This window comes from Pseudopipra pipra, chromosome 26 (assembly GCF_036250125.1).
Source record: "Pseudopipra pipra isolate bDixPip1 chromosome 26, bDixPip1.hap1, whole genome shotgun sequence".
Taxonomy (NCBI): Eukaryota; Metazoa; Chordata; class Aves; order Passeriformes; family Pipridae; genus Pseudopipra; species Pseudopipra pipra.
Genome location: NC_087574.1, coordinates 4,747,024 through 4,767,882, shown reverse-complemented (window position 1 = coordinate 4,767,882; position 20,859 = coordinate 4,747,024). Strand labels below are relative to the sequence as shown.

Here is a 20,859-nt window from a genome sequence, read left to right as displayed (position 1 = left end):
CGGGTGCCGCGCTGGAGCGGCCGGAGCCGGGCGGGTCGGAAGCAGATTCTTCTGAAAAACAATTGTCTGCTGGGACTTTCCTGCCCCCGGGGTGTGACAGTCGCCAGCCGCTCCCCGTGTCCCCGATTCCCCGAGGATTTCGCTGCCAGGTGCCGGCTCGCTGCCATGCAAATGTGGCGCCAGATATAACCCGGCCGGAGGGGACGGAGGGGACGGCTCGGGAGCTCCCCGGGGGCTTCACTTCTCTCCCGGCGCAGCGAGGGGGGCACCAGGCGTGACACGAACCCGCTGCCCCCGCCGTGGTGCCCCGGTGACAGTCGTGGCCCTGCCCTTGTGTTGCTCCCGCGTGTCCCGGCGGGACCCCCGGGGCTGCAGAGAATCCCCCGTGGCGGTGCCAGCGCTGGGGACACTTCCAAGGCTGTCACTCAGCACAGAGGTGGCTCTGCTGGCTCCGTGCCCCCCCGGATTTGGGAACCCGGCCCACGCGGAGGGTGGGAAAACGCCGGCGGGGCCCGTGACTCAGGGCACGGCTGGGGACGGGGACACGGGGGAGGTGCCGCCGCTGACTCAGACCTCCCTCGCCCGCTGTCCCCTCCCGGCTCCGCCGGGGTTTGGGAGCTCGGCCGCTCCCCGCGGGGGAGCAGGAGCCGGCCGGGATGCTCCAAGGATGCGGCGCAGCACCCGGAAGAGTTTTATGGGATTTTTTTGGGCGTTAGGAAGCGTGTTTCGACACGACGGCGGGGGAAACCAGTTCCTCCGTGCTCTGTCACGATTACAGCTATCAGCAGATAAGGATCGCTCTGTCACAACACCAACTGAAGGTTTCTGTAAGCCTTGAAAGGGGGTTGGTTCCAGGCAGCAGAGGGATGAGGGAGTTTGGATCAGGGAAAAGCCGGGATGGGAAGACGCCGTGAGACTGAGCCCCCGGGGGCTGTCGGGGCTGGCACTGTCGCACCCAGCGCTGACACAGCGAGGGGAAAAGACCCCTCGGCGCTTTGGTTGCCACCCCTGGCTGGGAAGGAAGTGGAGGAAAAAGAAAAAAAAGAATCCTCCGACTTTCTTTTGGGTTGTGTTTTTTTTTCGTTTCTGTTTCTCAAGCGCGTCCAGCCCTTGCGGCAGAAGGTGTCGGGGGGGAATGAAACAAGGGCGAGCAACGTCAGCCTGGTAAGGCGGGTGTTAAGAGGGCTGCGGGTGGTGTGAGCCTCCACCCTCCCGCCGCCGGGATGTTTCCATCGCTCTCCCGCACGGTGGGTGCAGCTCCCGGCATCCCACGGAACCCCTGAGCCCACCCCGCGGTCCGGGCGTGGGGCTGAGCTGCCCACACCCCACGGCTCTTGGGTTTTATCGTTCCCCTATTAACCACAGCCGAGTCCAACACCATTTCCCAGCAGCTGGAGGAACAGCAGCGTTAGTTTACACCTCCGAGTGTATCAGTTACTCCACTGAGTAACTGGTTGTGCCGAGCACAGGCCCCACCGTGGCTCAGCCGGGGGATGCACCACAGCCACAGTCCCATCACACCCGCCTGGTTCACAGGTCCCAGCTCCAGCCCTCGTGCTCCAGACCCACTCCCTGGATCCCATTCCCACTCCTCAGCCTGCTCGTGCCCGTCACTTCCCAGCTCTGCTTTAGCACACAGGGGTTTACTGAAATTTTTAAAAACTTCAGCAAAACTTTAAGCACCAGAAACTCGTTTCTTGGTGCTGAAAGCTCCTTCCCTGGGGCCTCTCCTGCCTCTGCTGCGGTGCAGTTCATCAGGGAACGAAGAACCAAGCAAGGTGGACACACCACAGGCCAGAGAATGCCCCAAACCCAAATCTGTTCTGGACCAAAATAACAAACCAGGAGCAGAATAGCTCAGGCTCTCAACCAACAGCAGTGGTTTTCCCCTCTGTTTTCCCAGATGAGGTGGTGTCCAAAGCTCCTCTGAGCTCAGAGATCCACCCAGGACTGAGGCAGCCCCTCGATGTCCAGGCACAGCCCGGTGGGGTTCCCACCTCCCAGGCCAAAGGCTCCAGGACAGTGCTGTAAGATGGGGGTGAAGGGAAAATTCAAGTGTGTTCTTTAGTGAATCCTACAAAAGTGGTTTAAAGGGGGCTCCGTTACTCAATCCACTTATGGAAAATCGGATTTTTGGATGGCTTCAGGTGTGCAGGTTCCTTGAAGAACCTGCCTTTGCCTGCCCTCAAGTCAGCACATTGTCATTATTTAGGTATTTTATTCATTTATTGACAATTCTTTGGTGTTGAAAACTAAGCCATTGAAAAGCAAGCTTGTGACAAAATTAGAAGTTGATAAAGACAACCACAATGTCCTAAAAATGTCGGACTTAGATTCCCCAAACTATCACAGAAATGTCAGGGCAGCAATAGAACTGTTTCTCTTTGTCCTCTGGGAATTCTTTCCCTCCCTTTCCCTCTCTTTTCCAGGCCCAAAGGCTTGACCCTTGGGGTGGATTGTTGGTGGAACTTGGGGGGAGTGTTTGTCACACCACGACACGAGTGTTCATCGGGGAAGAGCCAAACCTGCCTCAGATGGGAAACTGGGAAAGATCCTAAACGTGCTTTACAGCTCCACACACAACAGCAAAACAGTTCTCCTGAGCCCCAGAGATAGCAGGATCCTGGATTAGCTCTTCCACAGCACTCTGGACACTCTGTAGGCTGAGTTATCCCCCTCCAGACCTACCCTTAGTGGGAAAAATGAATGGAGTCTTTTTTTTTTTTTGTACCTTAAAATTCTTCGGGAGGAAATACTTGAGCCAAAAGAGGCAGAGGGAATGGAATTGGTATTTCTTGACCCTGAACTCTCCAGCCTTCCCTCAGGGAAGCAGCTGGATTACCAGGGATAACACAAAAGCAACGCAGCTCTCAAACCACACAAGGGATGGAGAAAGTCCATCAGAACACTCCTAACTAGGGGGTACAAAAATACTTCACAAAGAATAAACCCTCGCTCAGCAAAGCCGTTCCCAAATCCCCCTCCAGCACAGAGACACCGACAGGGCTGTGGAGCAGGGAGGAGTTCCAAGGAATTGTTTTAAAAACCAGCTTCAAAGGGAGGCACCTGCTCAGGGTGTGGAGCAGCATCTCCTGCCAAGGGATGTCCTGGTGCAGCTCCCACACACCTGCAGGTCCCACCCGATCCCGCTCCCATCCCAGCACTGTCCACAGGGACATGGAATGGCACAGCCACGTGTCCTGCTGCTGGAGCACAGCAGGAGCAAGGCAGAGGCACAACACCCAGCACAGCTTCATCCTTGTTCATGGCACCCATCAGAAAGGAGGAGTTTCCAGCAATGAAAATCGGGATTTCCCCCAGCCTACATGGATGAGCCAACCAGTGACCTCACTGGGTATCCCAAAAATGCTTCTTGTTAAAAAATCCCAACCCCAAATAGGTCTCATTTCTTATTTTGCTCTTGCTGGGTGGGAGTGACTTTATAGAAACAGAACAAAAGGGGTAAGAAAAATGAAAGTGTGGTGGGGCCACACACTCACCAGGGCTTAGGGGAAAAGCTTGAAGGAGGAATTAAAAATCCCTCCCTTCTCCTGCCCTTGCTTTCCTTGTTTTGGTGATGAGCCACTGGAAGACCATATGAGAATTATAACTAAGAAAAGCTCCAACACACCTCTGACCAAACACCTGAGCAAGCAGGGGAGCTGCCAAGAAACCCTTTTGTGCTGAGTTAAAGCAAACCCTATAAAAACAAACACACGCTAAAAATTCAAAACATCGCAAATGGCTCTGAAGTTTCACAAAAATAAAGTTCATATCAAAACCAGTCTCTGCCCCGGGTGTTTCCCACAGTCCTGCTCACCACAGCAGCCAGGCAGAGATGCTACAGAACACTGAATTATCGGGAAAGAATTTACAGAGGTGTCACCTCCCCGTGACACGCTTCAAACTGGCCTAGAAAAATACTCGGGAAATTTCGTTATACTAATTAAAAACCCAACCGACCGAGCCTCCCCTGGGACGGGAAAACACGGCCCCTGCCCCTCGGAGAGCCGGTCCCTTCACTTGAGCACGACCCTGTGCTCCCCCCGGGCGATGTGCGAGGAGAACTCGTAGCGGTCGTGGCTCCGGTAGCCGCAGACGTTGCACTCGAAGGGGTCTCGGAAGCCGTGGCAGCCCATGTGGATGGTGAACATGACGTAATCCAGGAAGAGCACGCGGCAGTGGTCGCAGCGGAACACCCCGATGGGCTCCCCGTCCTTGTTGAGCACCTTGAAGGCGTCGCGCGGGCACAGGGCGGGCGGCTTGAGGATGTCGTAGGGCCTGGGGAAATCCTTCAGGGCCGGGAGGCCGTTGCGGGCCGGGGCGGGGATGCCCTGGCCCTGGGGGAAGGAGGCGTTGGGCCGCTCCTCGTGGTTGCTGTCAGTGTCCGTGGAGTCGTGGCCGCTGTTGTTGGGGGAGAGGCCCCTGTCGGACGACAGGCTCTTGTCCCTGAGGTGGCCGTGGCCGGGCTCGGGCGCGGCGCCGTTGGGCACGTCGGCGCGGGGCAGCGGCAGCGGGTACAGGCTGCTGATCACCGGCACCATCTCGGCCGTGGGCGCCGGCGGGGTCTGCACCAGCGGGCGCAGGGCCTCGGCCCCCAGGTAGGTGATGGCGTTGTTGATGGCCTGGTCCATCATGCGCCCGTGCATCAGCTCGCTCTCCTTCTCGTACAGGAAACCCGCGCTGTAGCCGACGTCGAAGCTCGGCCGCTTCTCGCCTGCGAGGGAGCAGAGCTCAGGGTTACCTGGGCGGGTAAAGGAGGATTTAAACCCCACAATGCCTCTTCTAAAGGGCAGAAGCCACTGGGAAGTCAAGGGGCATGAAATGTTCTCTGCTGAAAGAGGCTGTTTGTAAATACAAGTAGCTTTCTGGTGGGTTTTTTTGTGTGCGGGGTTGTTCTTTTTTAAAGTTCAGGCTTGGAAGCAGACCAGTCTAAGAAAGGAGGCTTTGAGGGTACTTTCTGATAGACTCATCTGTGATATGTCCTTGGACACTGAAGTCAGTTTTCCCCACTGTCCTCTGACAGCTACAGGTTCCTCTGCACCACACCTGGGTTCTTGGACCTCTACACAGGCTTTCAGGTAATCTAACACTGGCAGATATATATATAGGTGTCAAAAATCACACTTAGGGTCACTTGATAAAGGGTTAGTAAAAGAAAACTGTTTTCCTCTGGGTGTGCTGGGTCTCTGGAAGCTCTGGACTGGACAGAAGGGAAGGGCAGTTCACCTGAAATCCTGCTCACACCTTTTGGCAGCACCACGCGACTGGTGCAAGGAGGAAATAAAACTGCACCCAAAAAGCACTAAACTAATTTTTGGAGTGAATGTCTAGAAATAAGCAACTGAATTCTGTGGTTACTCAAACCATAAAATTGTTCTTAGCTTAAAAAAAAGCCAAACAAAAAACCAAAAGAAAGGAGCAGATGAAAGGTTTCATGTGCAAGGGACTGGCAAACGTCGGATCCACGAATCTCTCAGTTACGGTAACTCGAGTGGTGCAGATGTTTATCAGTCACCTGTCAACACCATGACTCAATGTGTATGAAACTCGTGGGGTTTCACTGCACAGGCAGAAAACCAGGAGCTCACGTTTCTCTTCTAAAACACTCCCAAAAAGGTTAGTGAACCACAAGAGTGTAACTGCTTCCAGCCCTCAGCGCCGCTCGCCGTCCAGCTTCGCGTGGAAGGAAGCAAAGCGCTGCAGCGCGTTTGGGTGACTCACAAAACCAGCTGCAGGCACGAGAAAAGATGTGAATAAATTTGAAATTTAAAACCAAAAAAGGCAACAAAAAGCAAAAATAGACAGGAATTCCCTAAACATTTTGGGGTTAAATAAGGTGAAGTCAAAAGGTAACGCACAAAAACACGACGTGTGAGCACAGAATCGTGGAATATCCTGAGTTGGAAGGGATTCACAAGGATCATTGAGTCCAGCTCCTGAATGATCATTAGGGTCTCACAGTGCTCTGTGATTCCACTGTGCTGGTGGATTTTAAGGTCCCCCCCGGGTACCCCTCCAGTAGAAGACTCTGAAGAGGGGCCTGGTGCAGAGGTGAAGGGTCAAGTGCAGGCTCTGCTGGTCCCTGTCCTTGTGTGGGGCTTGTACTGGTGCACCCGAGGCAGCTACTGGGGATGGAGATGTGAAAAATAAAGTGGGCAAGACTCCTGGTGCTTGTCTGAATCTCTGCAGAGCCCTCCAACTATAATAAAGGGTTTTCTTCTTCCCATCAATGGACTTCATTCAGAGAACGGGCCAAACAAAGATGCCTTGTTAGTACACATCCCTGTCCCTGCTTCCTGACAAAATGAAACATCAGCACTCTTTCCCAGATTTCCCAAGGAATTCCCATGCTGGCCTGGCAGATCCGGGCTCTGACAAGGACAGGTCAGAGAGGCACAAGAGTCAGGCCAAGGTCGGACAGCCTGCTCCTGAAAACATCCTTCCCAGGGATAAAAGGGACAAGGGGGGAGTTTTTTCACATGTCACTCAACAAGAACAAGCACAGAAGGTCGAGAAAAACAGCGAGTTTCAGAAATGGGTTGTTTTGTGCCTTTGGGTTCTGCAGCTTCTCCACAAAGTCACCTGTGTGTGCAGTGCCAGTTGGTGCCAGTCAGCACCAGTACAAATCCCACAGGGTCTGTGCCACACAGTAACTCACGGGCTGGCAAAGCAAACCCAAACCCCACTAGTTCTGAACTTAAGCCACACAGCACTGGGGTGCATCCTGCTGTAGATGTGTTTGATAAAATACCTACAGATCAAACTGGTGCCAGTTGTACACCAATAGAGCTGGAAAAAAGCTAAAAAAAAAAAAAAAAGGAAGCTAAAGAATTACAAAGCCATTTGCATTAGCATTCCTTTTTGAATCACAGCACATGGCCGAGCCCCACAGTCCCAGTTTCAGTTCTGAGCACCAAAGGCACTCAGGTGGTGTGGCTGTGCAACAAGGTGACCTTCAGAAAGCCACACTGAGACTAAATAAATAAATAAAAGAGCTCACTTCTTGTAGATGAAAGCCCAGTGCTACCCCACAAACCCACTAAGAGCTACGTTACCTTCAAAAATGGAGTTGGTTTCCTGGGTGGATGGACCCAGGAGTGCACACACCTTTCCCTGGGGTGGGCCCAGGAGCACACCTTTACCAGGACAGGTGCTCTGAACACCCCCTGCCAGGTGGGTGTGGCTGCAGCAGCCCAGGGAGCCCCCCCTGCACTCCCACTCAGGGGAACACCACGGAAGGTGAACCTTATACTGAGCCAAAACAGCAGCACTTGGCACCGTAAATAACCATACAAACAGCACAAATAAGGCTTCAGCAGCACCAGGATTATACAGCTGCTGACTCAGGGCTTTCCTCAGGACACAGACTGGTGTTTTATTCTCTTTAAAGGCGAGTTGATGAAATCAGACTGGCCAAGAGGATCTGGCGTGCTCTGGAACACAGAACCTGCCCAACGAGTATTTAAGATCCCCGACATGCATAACTCTGATCACGTACAATTAAATGCAAAGAAAATGCTATGGAAACATCTGGTTGCTTAAATTACCACAAGAAAGGATCTGATATTTTTTAATCATAGTCAAATTTAGGAGGATGACTAACAGAAATCCAATACTTTTCTGTCTTTAGGCCTTATTGCACACAGGAATCCTGCAGGAAGCTTCAGCTCCTGCTGGGAAAACATTACCCTTCCTATTCTTTGCCTGTTCTAGATCCCAGCAGAGAACATTTCAAAGGCAGAGATATGGAAACAGCATGTGAAACAGCATTTATAAATATAAATATATTTATAAACCAACTACATAAATAAACACAAAGCACAACAGCAGCTTCCACCCAGTTTAAACAGCCAACAGAGTAAATTCTTTATATTTTAATCAACCCCCTACGACAAATCACTAAAACCCCATCAGAACAACCCAGTTTACTTTATTCTTTTGCACTAAGTGCTAAGACTGAGCAGGGTATTTAAAAGAAGCAGAGACATTGTCCCCGAGGTTACCGACTCGCACGTATTGAGCTGCTGAGGATGAAAAGGGGTTTTGTTCTTACCAATAAATTTCTGAGGCATTGAGCTTTTCCTCTTTGCCACGTTGCTCGCTAGCCTGTCCAGCACAAGGGCTCTTTCACTCCCCATCTCTGCCTTGATGTGCCTCGCCTCCACGCTGGCTGCGTTGGAAAACGTGCAAAGGAAGGGGAAAAAAAAGAAAAGGAGAGGAAAAAAAAAAAACACAACACGTAGGTGAAAAGAAGAAAAAAAAAAAGATATAAAAAGATAAAATAAAGGAAGAGCTGACTGGTTTAATCTCCGATTTGCCACAGTGACTGGAGGAAACAGTTTGGAGATCTGATGCAAAGTTGGTTTTTTTTTGCTTTTTCTGCCGTTCCTGCTCTTTGGGCACCAGCTGTGGTCAGTGGGAGCCGGCACAGCCCCGAGCTCGCTCGGGGGAGCACAGACCATGCAAACCAGCACCGGTGAGAGCGAGAGGAAGTGAATGAACTGGCTGGAAGGTTGGTTAAATTGCAGATGGAGACAGGAGCTCTGCAAGCTTTTCTTTTTTATTCTGAGTAAGGCTGGGTGACACCTGCACACTCACACAGTGCTCCAGGCTGAGGAGAAGACCATCAGGCCTCTTGCTGCACTTTTCAGATATCAGTCATAGTTGTCTTAACGAATCACTAAGAAACTCATATGAAATATGCCAGTGTTCCATTAAAATCAAAACAATAGAACCTTTCAAAATTCACTCCTAATTCCTTGTTTTTCCAGGTGTTAGTGTCACTTCATTTTTCTCCCTAAATGCTACAGCTGAAACTAACTATGAGGGTTTTCTCCCTGATGTTTTAAAGCTCACTAACCTCCAGAATGTCCAATTTTAGGAAAAGTGTCTGTGCCCTGCGATCACTCCCTGGGACTGGGCCACTTAAGGCTCTTCCCTTTTTCCAGAGCTCTTCCCAGCCATGCTAAGCAGTGCCCAGCACTGCACAGGGGCTGTGCTTGCTCTCAGCTCCTGGAGGCTGCACAGGCCTTGAGCTGGAGAGCTGCCACCTCATTTCACTACTACCACACTAATACTGATCGTAACTGCTGCAGCTTCCCCCCAGCCCTGCTCACACCTCAGCAACACGGCTCTGCAGGGGTACTTTTATATTAAAAACTATATTATATTAAAGAGCAAACTCATTGCTGAGAGTTCCGGGGTCAGGGGTCACCGTGGTGACAACTGGACACATCTTAGGAGAGCGCCTGTGTCTGCAGGAGTTGGGATCTACAAAAGGAGGACAAGGAGGGGCGATTTGCTTTCCCAAAGTAGTACAAAAGGTTGGATCTCACTGTGAAAGAGTCCTGGTTGCTGTGCACATACACTGACATACCTGAATACAGAATCACAGGGTGGTTTGGGTTGGAATGAAGGGACCTTAAAGCTCATCCAGTCTCACCCCCTGCCATGGGCAGGGACACCTTCCACTAGCCCAGGTTGCTCCAAGCCCATCCAACCTGGCCTTGGACACTTCCGGGGATGGGGCAGCCACAGCTTCTCTGGGCAACCTATGCCAGGGCCTCACCACCCTCACAGCCAAGAATTTCTGCCCAATATCCCTTCTACCCCTACCCTCTGCCAGTGTGAAACCATTCCCCCTTGTCCCATCACTCTCTACCTACATAAAAAGCCCCTCTCCCTCCTTTTTTTATAAGCCCCTTAAGGCACTGGAAGGCCACGATGAGGCCTCCCTGAATATATGAAGCATAACCTAAGCAAGAGAGAAGCACTGCCAGAGGAGGGTGATAGGAACACTTTGGTTTCACTTCAGTCCTGCTAAATGCAGATTTATTAATTATTAGACTTAAATTGCTGTTTGCCAAGTACAGCAAGTGCTGAAAGTGCAGCTTCATCCTTCCCAGCTCTGAGCAGCCTTTCCCTGTTTGCTGGTGCTCCTGCTATCACACCAGTTTCAGTCAGCACAAACCATGACTCACCAAACCTCAGCCAGAACTATTTGTTCATGTTTGTTCAGCACCTTGAAAACGTAAAGTGTATCAGAGGTACAAACACCAGCTACAAGTCTGAGTCAGGAAGGATGGGATACCAGGGCCCAGCTCAGCTCTGCCACAGTCCTGTAACCCCGTGACAGACCAGCCCCATGCAGGGCATGAAGTGCCTTAAAGGGAATAACACACTGCTCTGCTGCTCTGGTTTTTATCCTATATTACTCCAGTATGTTTGGAGACTCATGTAAATATATTCATCCCCGCTGCCACTTTTCAGCCTGGGTGCCCCTCTCCTGCTTAGCCAGCACTGGGGCTGAGGGTGGTCTCCCCCTGGGGTGCCTCAGTGGTGCTCCCAGCACTGCTCCAGCCTCAGTGTGTCAGGTGTGATCCTGACTTTATAAAGCACTTCCAGAAGACAATTGTCCTGCCAATGTGATTTATCCATTAGGGATGACTGTTTATGTTGTCTTGTGATCACTGGGTGAGGAGCCACCTCTCCAAACAGTGCTGGCCATCACAGAGTGGTTTGGATTGGGAGGGAGCTTAAAGCCCATCCAGTCCCACCCCCTGCCACAGGTAGGGACACCTCCCACTCCCCCAGGTTGCTCCAAGCCCCATCCAAGCTGCCCTTGGACACTTCCAGGGGTAGGATCTCCCTGTCTGGGCCGCTGTGTCCCCCTGTAGCTGTGGAGAGAGCAGCTGCTGTCCCAGCCCTGAGCACACCCCACATCCCCCTGCACTGAGCTGTTTCCATAGTGTGGTTTCTGCCACACCACCAGTGTGAGCAGAATTTTTAGAATGTGCAGATATGGTGAGCAAAGCCCTCAAGTACAGAGCAGAGCTGAAATTAGAGGCATTGCTTCCTGTAGCATCTCTGTGTGGTCACTCAAGAATGGAGAGTGGAGCAGAGCTGGGTGGCTGTGCAACGAGAACAATGTGAGCAGAGATGGTTATCAGGGACAACACTCCAACAATATTGTTATGTAAAGCTTTTCTTTTGGAAATATTTCCGCATTTGGAATGTGTAAACCTGGTGCTAAAAAAGGAACTGGAATGGTTGCTGTGGTCCCGATGCCTTTAAATATTTAAACTAGTTATGGATGGTGGCATGGAGAGCATATTTGTGGTTAAAGATGGTTCCATGTGAGAATCACAGAATGGTTTGAGTTGGAGGGAACCTTACAGATTCAGTAACTCCAAACCCCTATGGGCAGGGACACCTCCCACTAGACCAGGTTGAGAAGCTTGCAAGGGTTTCAGAAAAGCACCAGAATTGAAGGTGATGTGGAGCAGTAGGAAAAGGGTCAGAAATGGAAAGAGGATGTTTACTAAACACAAGTGCAAAATGCTACACTTAAGGAAAAAAATAAAATGTACTAAATGACCTCCTGAGGGCCTTTCCAGTCTTTCCTCTCCCTGGTTCTGCCACCCAACATCCTGCTGGTACCAGGAAACTGGATGGAAATGCCCCAGGAGTTCCCATTTTTCATAAAACTTCCTACTCCCCTAAAAACACTGCAGTATTTGTAAGAGTCTGAAGGTCTCCAAGGCAGAGGGAGCAGCCACCTCCTGTAACAGTGGGAATTTGCATTCCCTGTGACCAGTCAGGGCTCCCTGCCCACTGCAGCAAGGGCTGCACCACGGGCTGGGATAAGGAGTGAAATGTCTCTGTTCTGAAATGCATCTGAACCCTGAGAATCACTGAGAGCAGTGGGAGGGCTCAGGTTTCCATTTTCACGGGTGGACCCCCCGGGTGATTGCACAGGGGAGTGTGTACTGTAACACAAACCACAGCTACCATGTGTAAAAGGTTCTCATGAAAACCAGAACTCGCTGATGTGCTGATAATAACCAGTTACTTTTACTAAAGCTCTGAAAAAACGTCATGTGCTGATGAGAGAGCCCTCCAAAAACTATAAAACTCTAAAAAACCCTCACAGAACTCTTTGCTAAGTCATGTTCTTTGGGAGGTTTCACGTGTGCCTGAAACACCAACCTGCTCACCCTGCACAGGGTAAGGACTCCTGTGCTCACAGTTTTCATCACACTGCTTTTCAGGCCTGGCCTGTGATGATTGTCCTTACTGTTGCTGATAAGAGTTATTTGGAAGAAATTCCTCCCTGTGATGGTGGGGAGGCCCTGGCACAGGTTGCCCAGAGAAGCTGGGGCTGCCCCTGGATCCCTGGAAGTGTCCAAGGCCAGGTTGGATGGGGCTTGGAGCAACCTGGGCTGGTGGAAGGTGTCCCTGCCCATGGCAGGGGGTGAGACTGGATGAGCTTTAATGTCCCTCCCACCCAAGCCATCCTATGATTCCATGATTCCACTCTTTGGTTGGGTTTTTAAGACTGCATAACAAAGGAACAGGAACCTGAATTCTGAAATTCTGCTCAGATCAGTCATAGAACCCTTTGAAAAGGTCACAACCACTCCCTGACTCTGAATGGGGAAAGAAATTCTTCCCTGACTTATTGGTGTTTGGTGGGACTTAAATCACACAGTTCATTTTAGGATTTGAATGGTTTGGGTGAAGCAGGGACAAAGATTGTGGTGGTTATTTTCCACCAAAGTGTTTTGGAACTGCAGCACTGAGACTGAAAAAGGGAATATAAGAAAAAACAAGTTTTGATATATTTTGCCTTCATCCTTTTGCAAAGGCAGCTCTATGCTCAAAGCAGTCCCTTACCTCTCACTCCCTCCTAAGCTGATCTGTCACAGATTTTTGGGATGCCAACCCATTTCCATGCCCTGGATCCAGGCCACTAAAACTTCTGCAAATTCTAACAGATTCTGACTAATAGTCCTTATTCAAAAGAAGAGGAACCACCAAACAGACTGAGACATGAAAACTGTTGTCAACAACTCATCCCATAAAATGAGCCACATAATGGCATTAATGCAGGAATAATTTAACTCACTGTATCACCTACAGAAATGCTGGGTACAAGGTACCTTAGATGTTTTATTCAAAGTAACTGTGAAATAAAAAAGGGATTAAAATAAAAGCACTCTTTAACTACCTGCCTGAGGGCTGCGTTGAACCAGCCCCTTTATAACATTACAGCCCCTCGGGTTACTGAAAACAAGTGGAGGAAAAGCTGTTCTCAGGCTGTGGGTTAACAGCTCACCAGACACCCTTTTTTAAGCCCTGTAATGCACCAAACCCCCAAAACCACGGGGCTGTGATAAACTCACCAGCCTCACACATGCCAGCGTTCTGCAGGTAAGTCCGGCACCGCTCCTTGTGCTCCTCCAGCGAGCTCCTCTGCTTGTAGCTCCTGCCACAAAACTCACATTTGTATGGCTTCTCCACTGGGAAAAAAAATAAATAACAACTTCATTAAAATAACTACAAGAGACCATTAAAACACCCTCTCCTGACGTTCAGCACGTGGTTACCAACAGCCTACGTTCAGCTCATGGAGAATGCTCGAAATTCCTGCTGAGTTTAATCATCACAAATTTAGGGTGAAACCACCAGATACACGGAGTTCCTCCTCATACCCTAAGCTCTGAGAAGAGGACCATACTCTAAGAAGAGGATTTAAATAAGAACACTGTTCCCAGGGCCCTGGAACTGCTTTCCTTGGAGTAGCTTCCCTAGGGAAGGCTGACAGTACTGCTGCCAAACCAGGACTGCCACAGCCCTGAGTGCCTGACCTGGGTCCTGCCTGTACAGAATTCTTCAAGGATTTCATTAAATTGATTTCGTTTCCAAAGGCATTTGTTGTAGAGGGAATGATGTTCCTAATTCATTTAAACTAAAGCAAACCTGTTTGAAACTCAAGATCCCCACGCGGCCTCTCCTGGTGCCTCATACACAAGGACTGGAAGTGCTTCCTAAATTATCTCAGTACTGGTTTGGGAACAGACATCCTCTAAAATTAGATAGTAGGAAAAATTCTTCCCTGTGAGGGTGGTGAGGCCCTGACACAGGTTGCCCAGAGCAGCTGTGGCTGCTCCATCCCTGGGAGTGTCCAAGGCCAGGTTTTAGCATTGTGCTGGTGGGGGACAGTCACCACCACTCTGCTGGTCTTGATTAAATCAGAATCTCATTTATCCGTGGCAGATAAGCTCATTTTTGACTTTGATTCTTTGTGAGGTTGAACTTTTTTTCTGTGCAGTGCAGAGATAACATCTGTCATTTAAAATCAATTTTTTTTTCTGGGCCCTTGTAGAACACAGGATATACACAAATCCAAGGGCAAGCACAACCTGGCTCCTGCAGAACTGGGGGAACTAAGACCAATTTTTACCTGGCTAGTTATTCAAGTCACCTCAGCTCTGTGCCTCCATTTCCCCATCTGTAAAATGGACAGAACACCCTACCAGGCTGGAGAAGAACCATCTGTGAGCATGTTAAGAGATTCAGATGAAAGGCACTAGACCACAGAGAGGTGTCAAGTGGCAATAGAGTCATTCTGTCCAGGATTGTGCTCCTGGAGTTTTCCTCCAGGGATGGGATGGGAGGAAATCCCAGCAAAGCACTTCTCACACTCTCCTCGAGTTCAGAGCTTGCTGGCAAAGCCAGCTCTGCTCATCTGAAAATGAGCTGGCAAGCTGGTGATGGGTCAAAGGCTGGACTCGATGACCTGGGATTGGACTCTTCTGACCTGACTGATTCTGTGAAAATCCCACGGAGGTGTTTGTGCAAGGAGGTCTGTGGGCTGTGCCACGTGTTCCCCCGCACTGAGAGCAGAGCCTGAGTGTGTCCCACGAGCACAGGGAGTGCTCCCTGCTCCGTGGGGGCTCTCGAGCAGGCTGAGCAAACCTCGCTGACTGTCTCTTGCACCCCGAGTGTCCCAGTGACACACACCTGAAGCACGTGAGGTGCCTGTGAAGTCACTTACCAGAATGTGTCCTTAAGTGACCCGTAAGCGCATCCCTCCTCTGGCAGGCATAACTGCACAGGTGGCACTTAAAAGGTTTTTCCCCTGTGTGTAGTTTAATGTGGCGGAGGAGGTTTCCCTTCTGAGTAAAGGAAGCTCCGCACTGATTACACTGGAATGGCCGTTCACCTTAAAATGACATACAGAAAAGGACATTTAATGGTTACGTGGGTATCAGGTCGCCCTCTGCCTTTTTGGAAGAGGAAAGAATGAGATACTGGATCGACTTCTTTCTATAGAAACACAAAGAGTGGGATTTCAGTGGGAGGGAGGTGCAGCTCTGGTGTCAGAGCTGCTCGTAGCATATGTACGACTATGGAAAGCACTGCACAGTTCTGCCATGGAAAGAAGTGCTCTGGAGGAGGCTGATTCCAACAAGCCAGCAATTTTTAGAAGAAAAAAAAAAAAAAAGCCTTATCTTACTGCAGGTTGAAACTTAAGATGCTCATTGGTTTGTTGCCCAAGTATAGCACAGAGAGAAGTACATACACAGGCTGGAAATGGCAGCACAAAACCAAACTAACTCGTGCTTTGTGCCCGAAATACTGACATCACATAGTGCCTTTCATCCAAAATTCTTAAAATGCCTCACGAAAATGCTTTTAATAACATTCAATCCTGATGAGAAGAAGGGTGGGCAAAGTGAGGCACAGAACAGTGGGTAACTTGCTAGAGATCACACGTGGCGTCGAGGACAGAACAAGGGAAGCCTGATTTTGGGATCCTTTTTTAAAATGAGTAGTCTGGATTAAAAATCATTCTCCTGTCAGTACCCAGCTCTTACAAGAACAACATAGGGATATTTACCAGTGTGGCTACGCTTATGAACCATCAAGACATTGAGGCTAATGCAGGCTAATCCACAGATATCACAAGTCATCTTCCCACTAGCTGGCCTGACGTGCTCATAGGAACCCGAGTGTCTCTCCAGTTTAATGCTCTCATACTCGTTATATTCTCTGGGGTAGGTGTAAGGCAGTTCAGATTCCTCTGGGTTTTCCATAGGCTCGGAATTTAAAGCACTCTCCTCTCTCTCACTGTATTCACCCTTCACTTTAATCACATCATCTGCAGGTAAAAGAAAGCACAGGAGTGAAAAGATGCTCATCTTGTGCACAGCGAAGTACCTTAGGAAAAAAAAGAACAAAAAATTATATAAAATGACATTATCCATTTCCTAAAACTGTTACTGAAACCCCAAAGATGAAGAAATTAAACTGGTCATGGACACTTAGTGAGATAACCCTTAAAAACATTGACCTGCCTGATGGATAATTTCTTTTTACGGATTATGAAAGCATAATACAGTACAAACTTCTCCTGAAATTACAGGGAACTAGTCAGGATTCAAAAGAAAACACTTGTTCACATCACTCACAATTATTATTTCTATAGAAATCAGCATCTCAGTCTGCTCCTGTGAACTGGAAATACAGAAAGACACAAATTAAAAAGGATAATTACATCTTGTAACTTTTATCTTCCTGGGGAATCTCTGGTGCTTGGAACACTCCTACGAGATATGTCTGAGCAGTGTAAGACTCCCAGTGCTCTCATGGCATAGATTCTCCTCAGTTAAACCTAATCAATAATCTCAATTTTCCCTTGCAAATCACAATTTTTATCCACAGCTCTCAGATGAGTGAGGAGCAGTCGACAATCCCGATTTACTGTGTGAGTAAAACTAGCAGAGGCAGGGGAAGGATTTCCTGATAAATAAATGTATCCAAGAAAAATCAAAAGATTTGTCCAAAGTCGCACTGCCAGGGTGTGGCAAAGAACCCGAAGCCTCCTGAAGATCAGCATTCATGGCCTTCAAACAGGTCCCTGGGCCTGTCTCCAGTCTGGAGGAATCCAGAGGCATTGCCTAAATGAATGCAGCTCCATGACAAAGGCGGATGTAGCAAGTAGCTAATGATTTACTAACAACGTGAAAACATAAGCAAATGGGTCACACTGTATAAACAGCTGGTGATTCCCAGCTTGTGGTGCTGCATTTCCTCTCCACTGTTAACTCCAGCACTTCCACTAAAACCCTCAGTGATTGCCAGGATGGCTTTTTTTCTGCTTAAAGCTGGCTGAGAAATTTGGGGCTGTTCAGCCTGGAGAAGAGAAGGTTGTGTGGAGACCTCACAGCACCTTCCAGTGTCTGGAGGGGCCACAAGGGAGCTGGAGAGGGACTCTGCATCAGGAACTGGGGTGACAGGACAAGGGGGAATGGCTTCACACTGAAAGATGGGAAATTTAGGTTGGATATAGGGAAGAAATTCCTCCTCATGCAGGTGGTGAGACCCTGGCACAGGTTGCCCAGAGAAGCTGGGGCTGCCCCTGGATCCCTGGAAGTGTCCAAGGCCAGGTTGGACGGGGCTTGGAGCAACCTGGGCTAGTGGAAGGTGTCCCTGCCCATGGCAGGGGGTGGGACTGGGTGGGCTTTAAGGTCTCTCCCTTCCCAAAGTGTTCCATGATTTTCTGACAGAGACAGACCACGGCTGAAACTCCAGTTGGGCCTCAAGCTCCCCAGTGAAGACAAGCCCCACGAGATGCACCACGTGCCTTCCTGTTTGAGAGTCTTGTTCTCTGGCCACCTGCTCCTCCCTGCAGCCCAGGGTTAGACAGTTCAATCTGGCACTGAACCACTCGTCCTTTCTCCCAAGTACAGAACACAAACTGCTGAATATGTATTAGCTCTGGTTCTGAGTAATAAACCACATCAAATACCAAGAACAAACAATGGGTGGCAGCGAAAATGAGGTGGCGACATAAAAGCAGAGCTGAAAAAGAAAGATCTGGCAACCCCAACTTCCATGAAATCAAAATTTTCAACTATATTTTAGCGAGAAGATCGCTCCTCTGTCCTAAATTATTCACTAAGCCCAGCCAAACTGTCTGAGTTGAGGCAGAGGGAAAAGGTGGGTGATGATTCCTTCATCCCACACAAGATTCTGTGGTAGTGTGGAAAACTCCAAGATCCCTCTTGTGCTCTCTCTGGATGAGGATATCCACAGAAGGATGGGGTTTCTCCCATATTGTGTGTTTTTATCCCTCTGTCCTAGACAATGCTTAGAGGTTGGTGTTGGGACTGGCTGCCCTGGTCCCTGATGAGCTCACACGGGTTTGGGTGTTTGCTCAGAGGGTCACAGAGAGCTCCAAATTCACCCAAAATGAGCTGGTTTTCTCCACAGATTCTTCAGCACCAGCTCTGCTTCACATCCCATGAATTCCTGCTTCCTCTGCAGGTGCCTTCTGCTGCCAACTTCATGTCTGAGGCTGCGAGGGCGATCCTGCTATCAAGATTCCTTCAAAATTAGTTTATACATCCATTTCCATCACTCCAAGGAAAAATGATTGCCAGTTGCTGACAGCAGCTTTCAGCACAGTTTCTTTTCCAGAAAAAAAAAAAAAAAAAAGTGCTTTTTTGATGGGCTGGTTGGTTGTTTTTTTTCCCTCTCAAAGGGAGGCAGTTCCAAAATAATTTGCTACATCCTGCCCGAAGCAGTAAAAGGAAGTACCCGGTGCAGCTGCACCTTGTTGGTACTTTCAGACACAATTTCAATTCCCACTTTCTACCCAACGTCTCACCTTTCGCCCGCGGCGCACGCGGCTCTCTGGCCGTGAAGGCCACGCCGTGACCTCCAGTAGAGGCTTCTGCACCATTTCCTGCTGTTTCCCACCACGGTTCCTGGCTCAGCTCAGAGCTGTGCCAGCGTTGGTGTGGTGGTTTGGGACCCCCCTGGTATGTCCTGGCTGGGCAAACCATCCCATGCGGAAAATAATCACCTCTGACGTTTCCATGCTGCACCTCAGGTTGGTGTTTCCTTGTACTAAGGGAGAAAGGTGCCCCTGAGCTCTCACCGAGGGTTTTCCACCCCTACATCCCCCCCAAAAAATGTCACCATCGCTCCGGCTGTCCACGACATCCCACCAGAGCTTGAGCGCTTTCATACAGACATTGGAAGCCCCTCAACAGAAAAATTCACTTTCTGATGGCTGAGAACAGCAGAAGCCACAAGGGAAGAGGCTGTTTTCAAGCAAATCTATGTTAGGAGGGTTGGAATTTTTCACCTGTTGTGGTTTAGAGGCTGCTGTGCCTCCCTGAGAGCCACACAGGAGACAGCTTTGGTGAAAAACAGTCTGAGGAAAAAATGGCTCAGTGTAAGTCAGACTAAAATTAACCAAGTGGTCTCAGAGTCTGGAAGCATCAAATTCCTTTTTCAGCCCTGACTTTTGCTCTGCCCTGGCACACACAGCGAGATCAGGAGATTGGCAGCTCTGTGGAAGGTTTGTATCCGTCACTTAAAAATCATATCAACCTATTTTAATCAGAGCAGGGAGTTTCCAGGCTGGTCCACCTTAATCAAGAGGAAGGTGAACGTGACTTCATGCAGAAAAGGGAAATTTAACTGAGGAAAAAGACAATTATCCCTAAAAGCACTAACCAAGTTCCCACAGTGGAAATAAAGAAGTGCTGTCATCTCTTCTATCAGGAAAGTAAAGAGGTTGTAAGAGAAACAACCCACCCGTGGTGTCCAAGCCAAGGAACTATTTTTCTTGAGGCAGTTCATGGAGTTAATATACACTGAGAAAAAAAAAAACCTGCAGCTTTTACACAACAAAGTACTGGTGTGATGCGTTAAGGCTGATGCACATGGTTTCATTTCCTGGGGAGATGATTACAAGATGAAAGACATACTCCAGAGTAATATTTTTGTTTCACCTGAAACACTGTAAAAACAATGGGTTCTGGAAAAAATCCAAAATAAAGCTGCGGTGGCAACTTCAGACTGAGTCACCACCCAAACAGTGCTTGTGTGTGCTCTGTAAAATCAGAGAATCACCGAGGGTTTGGCTTGGAAGGACATTAAAGCTCTTCTAGTCCCACCCCCTGCCATGGGCAGGGACACCTTCCACCAGCCCAGGTTGCTCCAAGCCCCGTCCAACCTGGCCTTGGACACTTCCAGGGCTGGTGCAGCCACAGCTTCTCTGGGTAACCTGTGCCAGGGCCTCCCCACCCTCACAGGAAGGAATTTCTTCCCTGTATCCAACCTAAATTTCCTGTCTTTCAGTGTGAAGCCATTCCCCCTTGTCCTGTCACCCTGGTTTCTGATAAACAGTCCCTCTCTGGCTTCCTTGTGGGCCCTTCAGATCCTGGAAGGTGCTGTGAGGTCTCCACACAACCTTCTCTTCTCCAGGCTGAAAATGCAGGAATAAAAAAGTCAAGAGCAACAAATAATTAGAACAAGGTGGAGGATTTCTTAATCTTAGCTGTTGTCTCTAGGAAGAGGTTTCAGAAGGGAAATCCCCCAATTCCTCCATTTAACCCAAGACTTTGGCATCAAATACAGAGAAGAGAAGGTAAGTTTTGTCCCGTTGTTAAGCAAAGTTTACCAGGAGCTTTAGGAAAAGCACAAGGAATAAAACCCAGAAGCCATTAAAGACAACGCAGGAAAGGGTGATGTAGCTCAAGTGTTTTACAAGGAGTGGGGTCATAATCGTGAAATCCTCAGCACATGCAAAAAGTCAACTGGGTAACAAAGAAACTTAATCATCTTAATGTGGCATTTTAATGATGCTGCTGATTTGCTGTGCCAATTCAGAGATAATGAGCCCCTAATGCTACAGATGTTCAGCCAGACTAAAGGAAAAAAAAAAAAAAAAAAAGGAAAAAGAAAAGCTTTTCTTGTCTGCCATTTCCTAACTATCCAATTAAACAAATTGTGAAAGCATATAAATAGTTTACCAGGTTTTGACAGCTGTTAATGGGATTCAGATGCCGGGGAACAAGAAGGGAGTCAATACGGTGCATATTGGAGGGTTCTTGTGACTACCTGGGTTTGACAGGTATTAACTGATGATTCATCTCCACAAAAGCCCACAGACACACACCAGGGCTGCTCCCCTCCCAGGAGGAGAGATCCCTGTACCTGAGACAGAGCAGACAAGTGCTGAGGCTGAAAGAGCCAGCAGAGTTTCCAAATTCA

At 49.1% G+C, this 20,859-nt stretch overlaps 1 protein-coding gene across 5 annotated transcripts in view; it reads right to left on the bottom strand.

Annotated features, from left to right (window-relative positions):
- Positions 1–2,204: 2,204 nt before the first annotated feature.
- Positions 2,205–20,859, bottom strand: part of IKZF3 (IKAROS family zinc finger 3) — a 35,620-nt gene continuing 16,965 nt past the window's right edge. For 3 of the 5 annotated variants that reach the window (XM_064636882.1, XM_064636883.1, XM_064636881.1), the window contains 5 exons: positions 15,689–15,949; positions 14,843–15,010; positions 13,188–13,304; positions 8,057–8,173; positions 2,205–4,717 (listed from right to left, as the gene is read on the bottom strand). In XM_064636882.1, coding sequence (XP_064492952.1) covers positions 4,020–4,717; positions 8,057–8,173; positions 13,188–13,304; positions 14,843–15,010; positions 15,689–15,949 — 1,361 coding nt within the window. In that variant the 3' untranslated portion in view covers positions 2,205–4,019. Of the gene's footprint in view, positions 4,718–8,056; positions 8,174–13,187; positions 13,305–14,842; positions 15,011–15,688; positions 15,950–16,259; positions 16,306–20,859 lie in introns of those variants that run through there. The other 2 variants (XM_064636885.1, XM_064636884.1) reach the window with 2 other exon arrangements.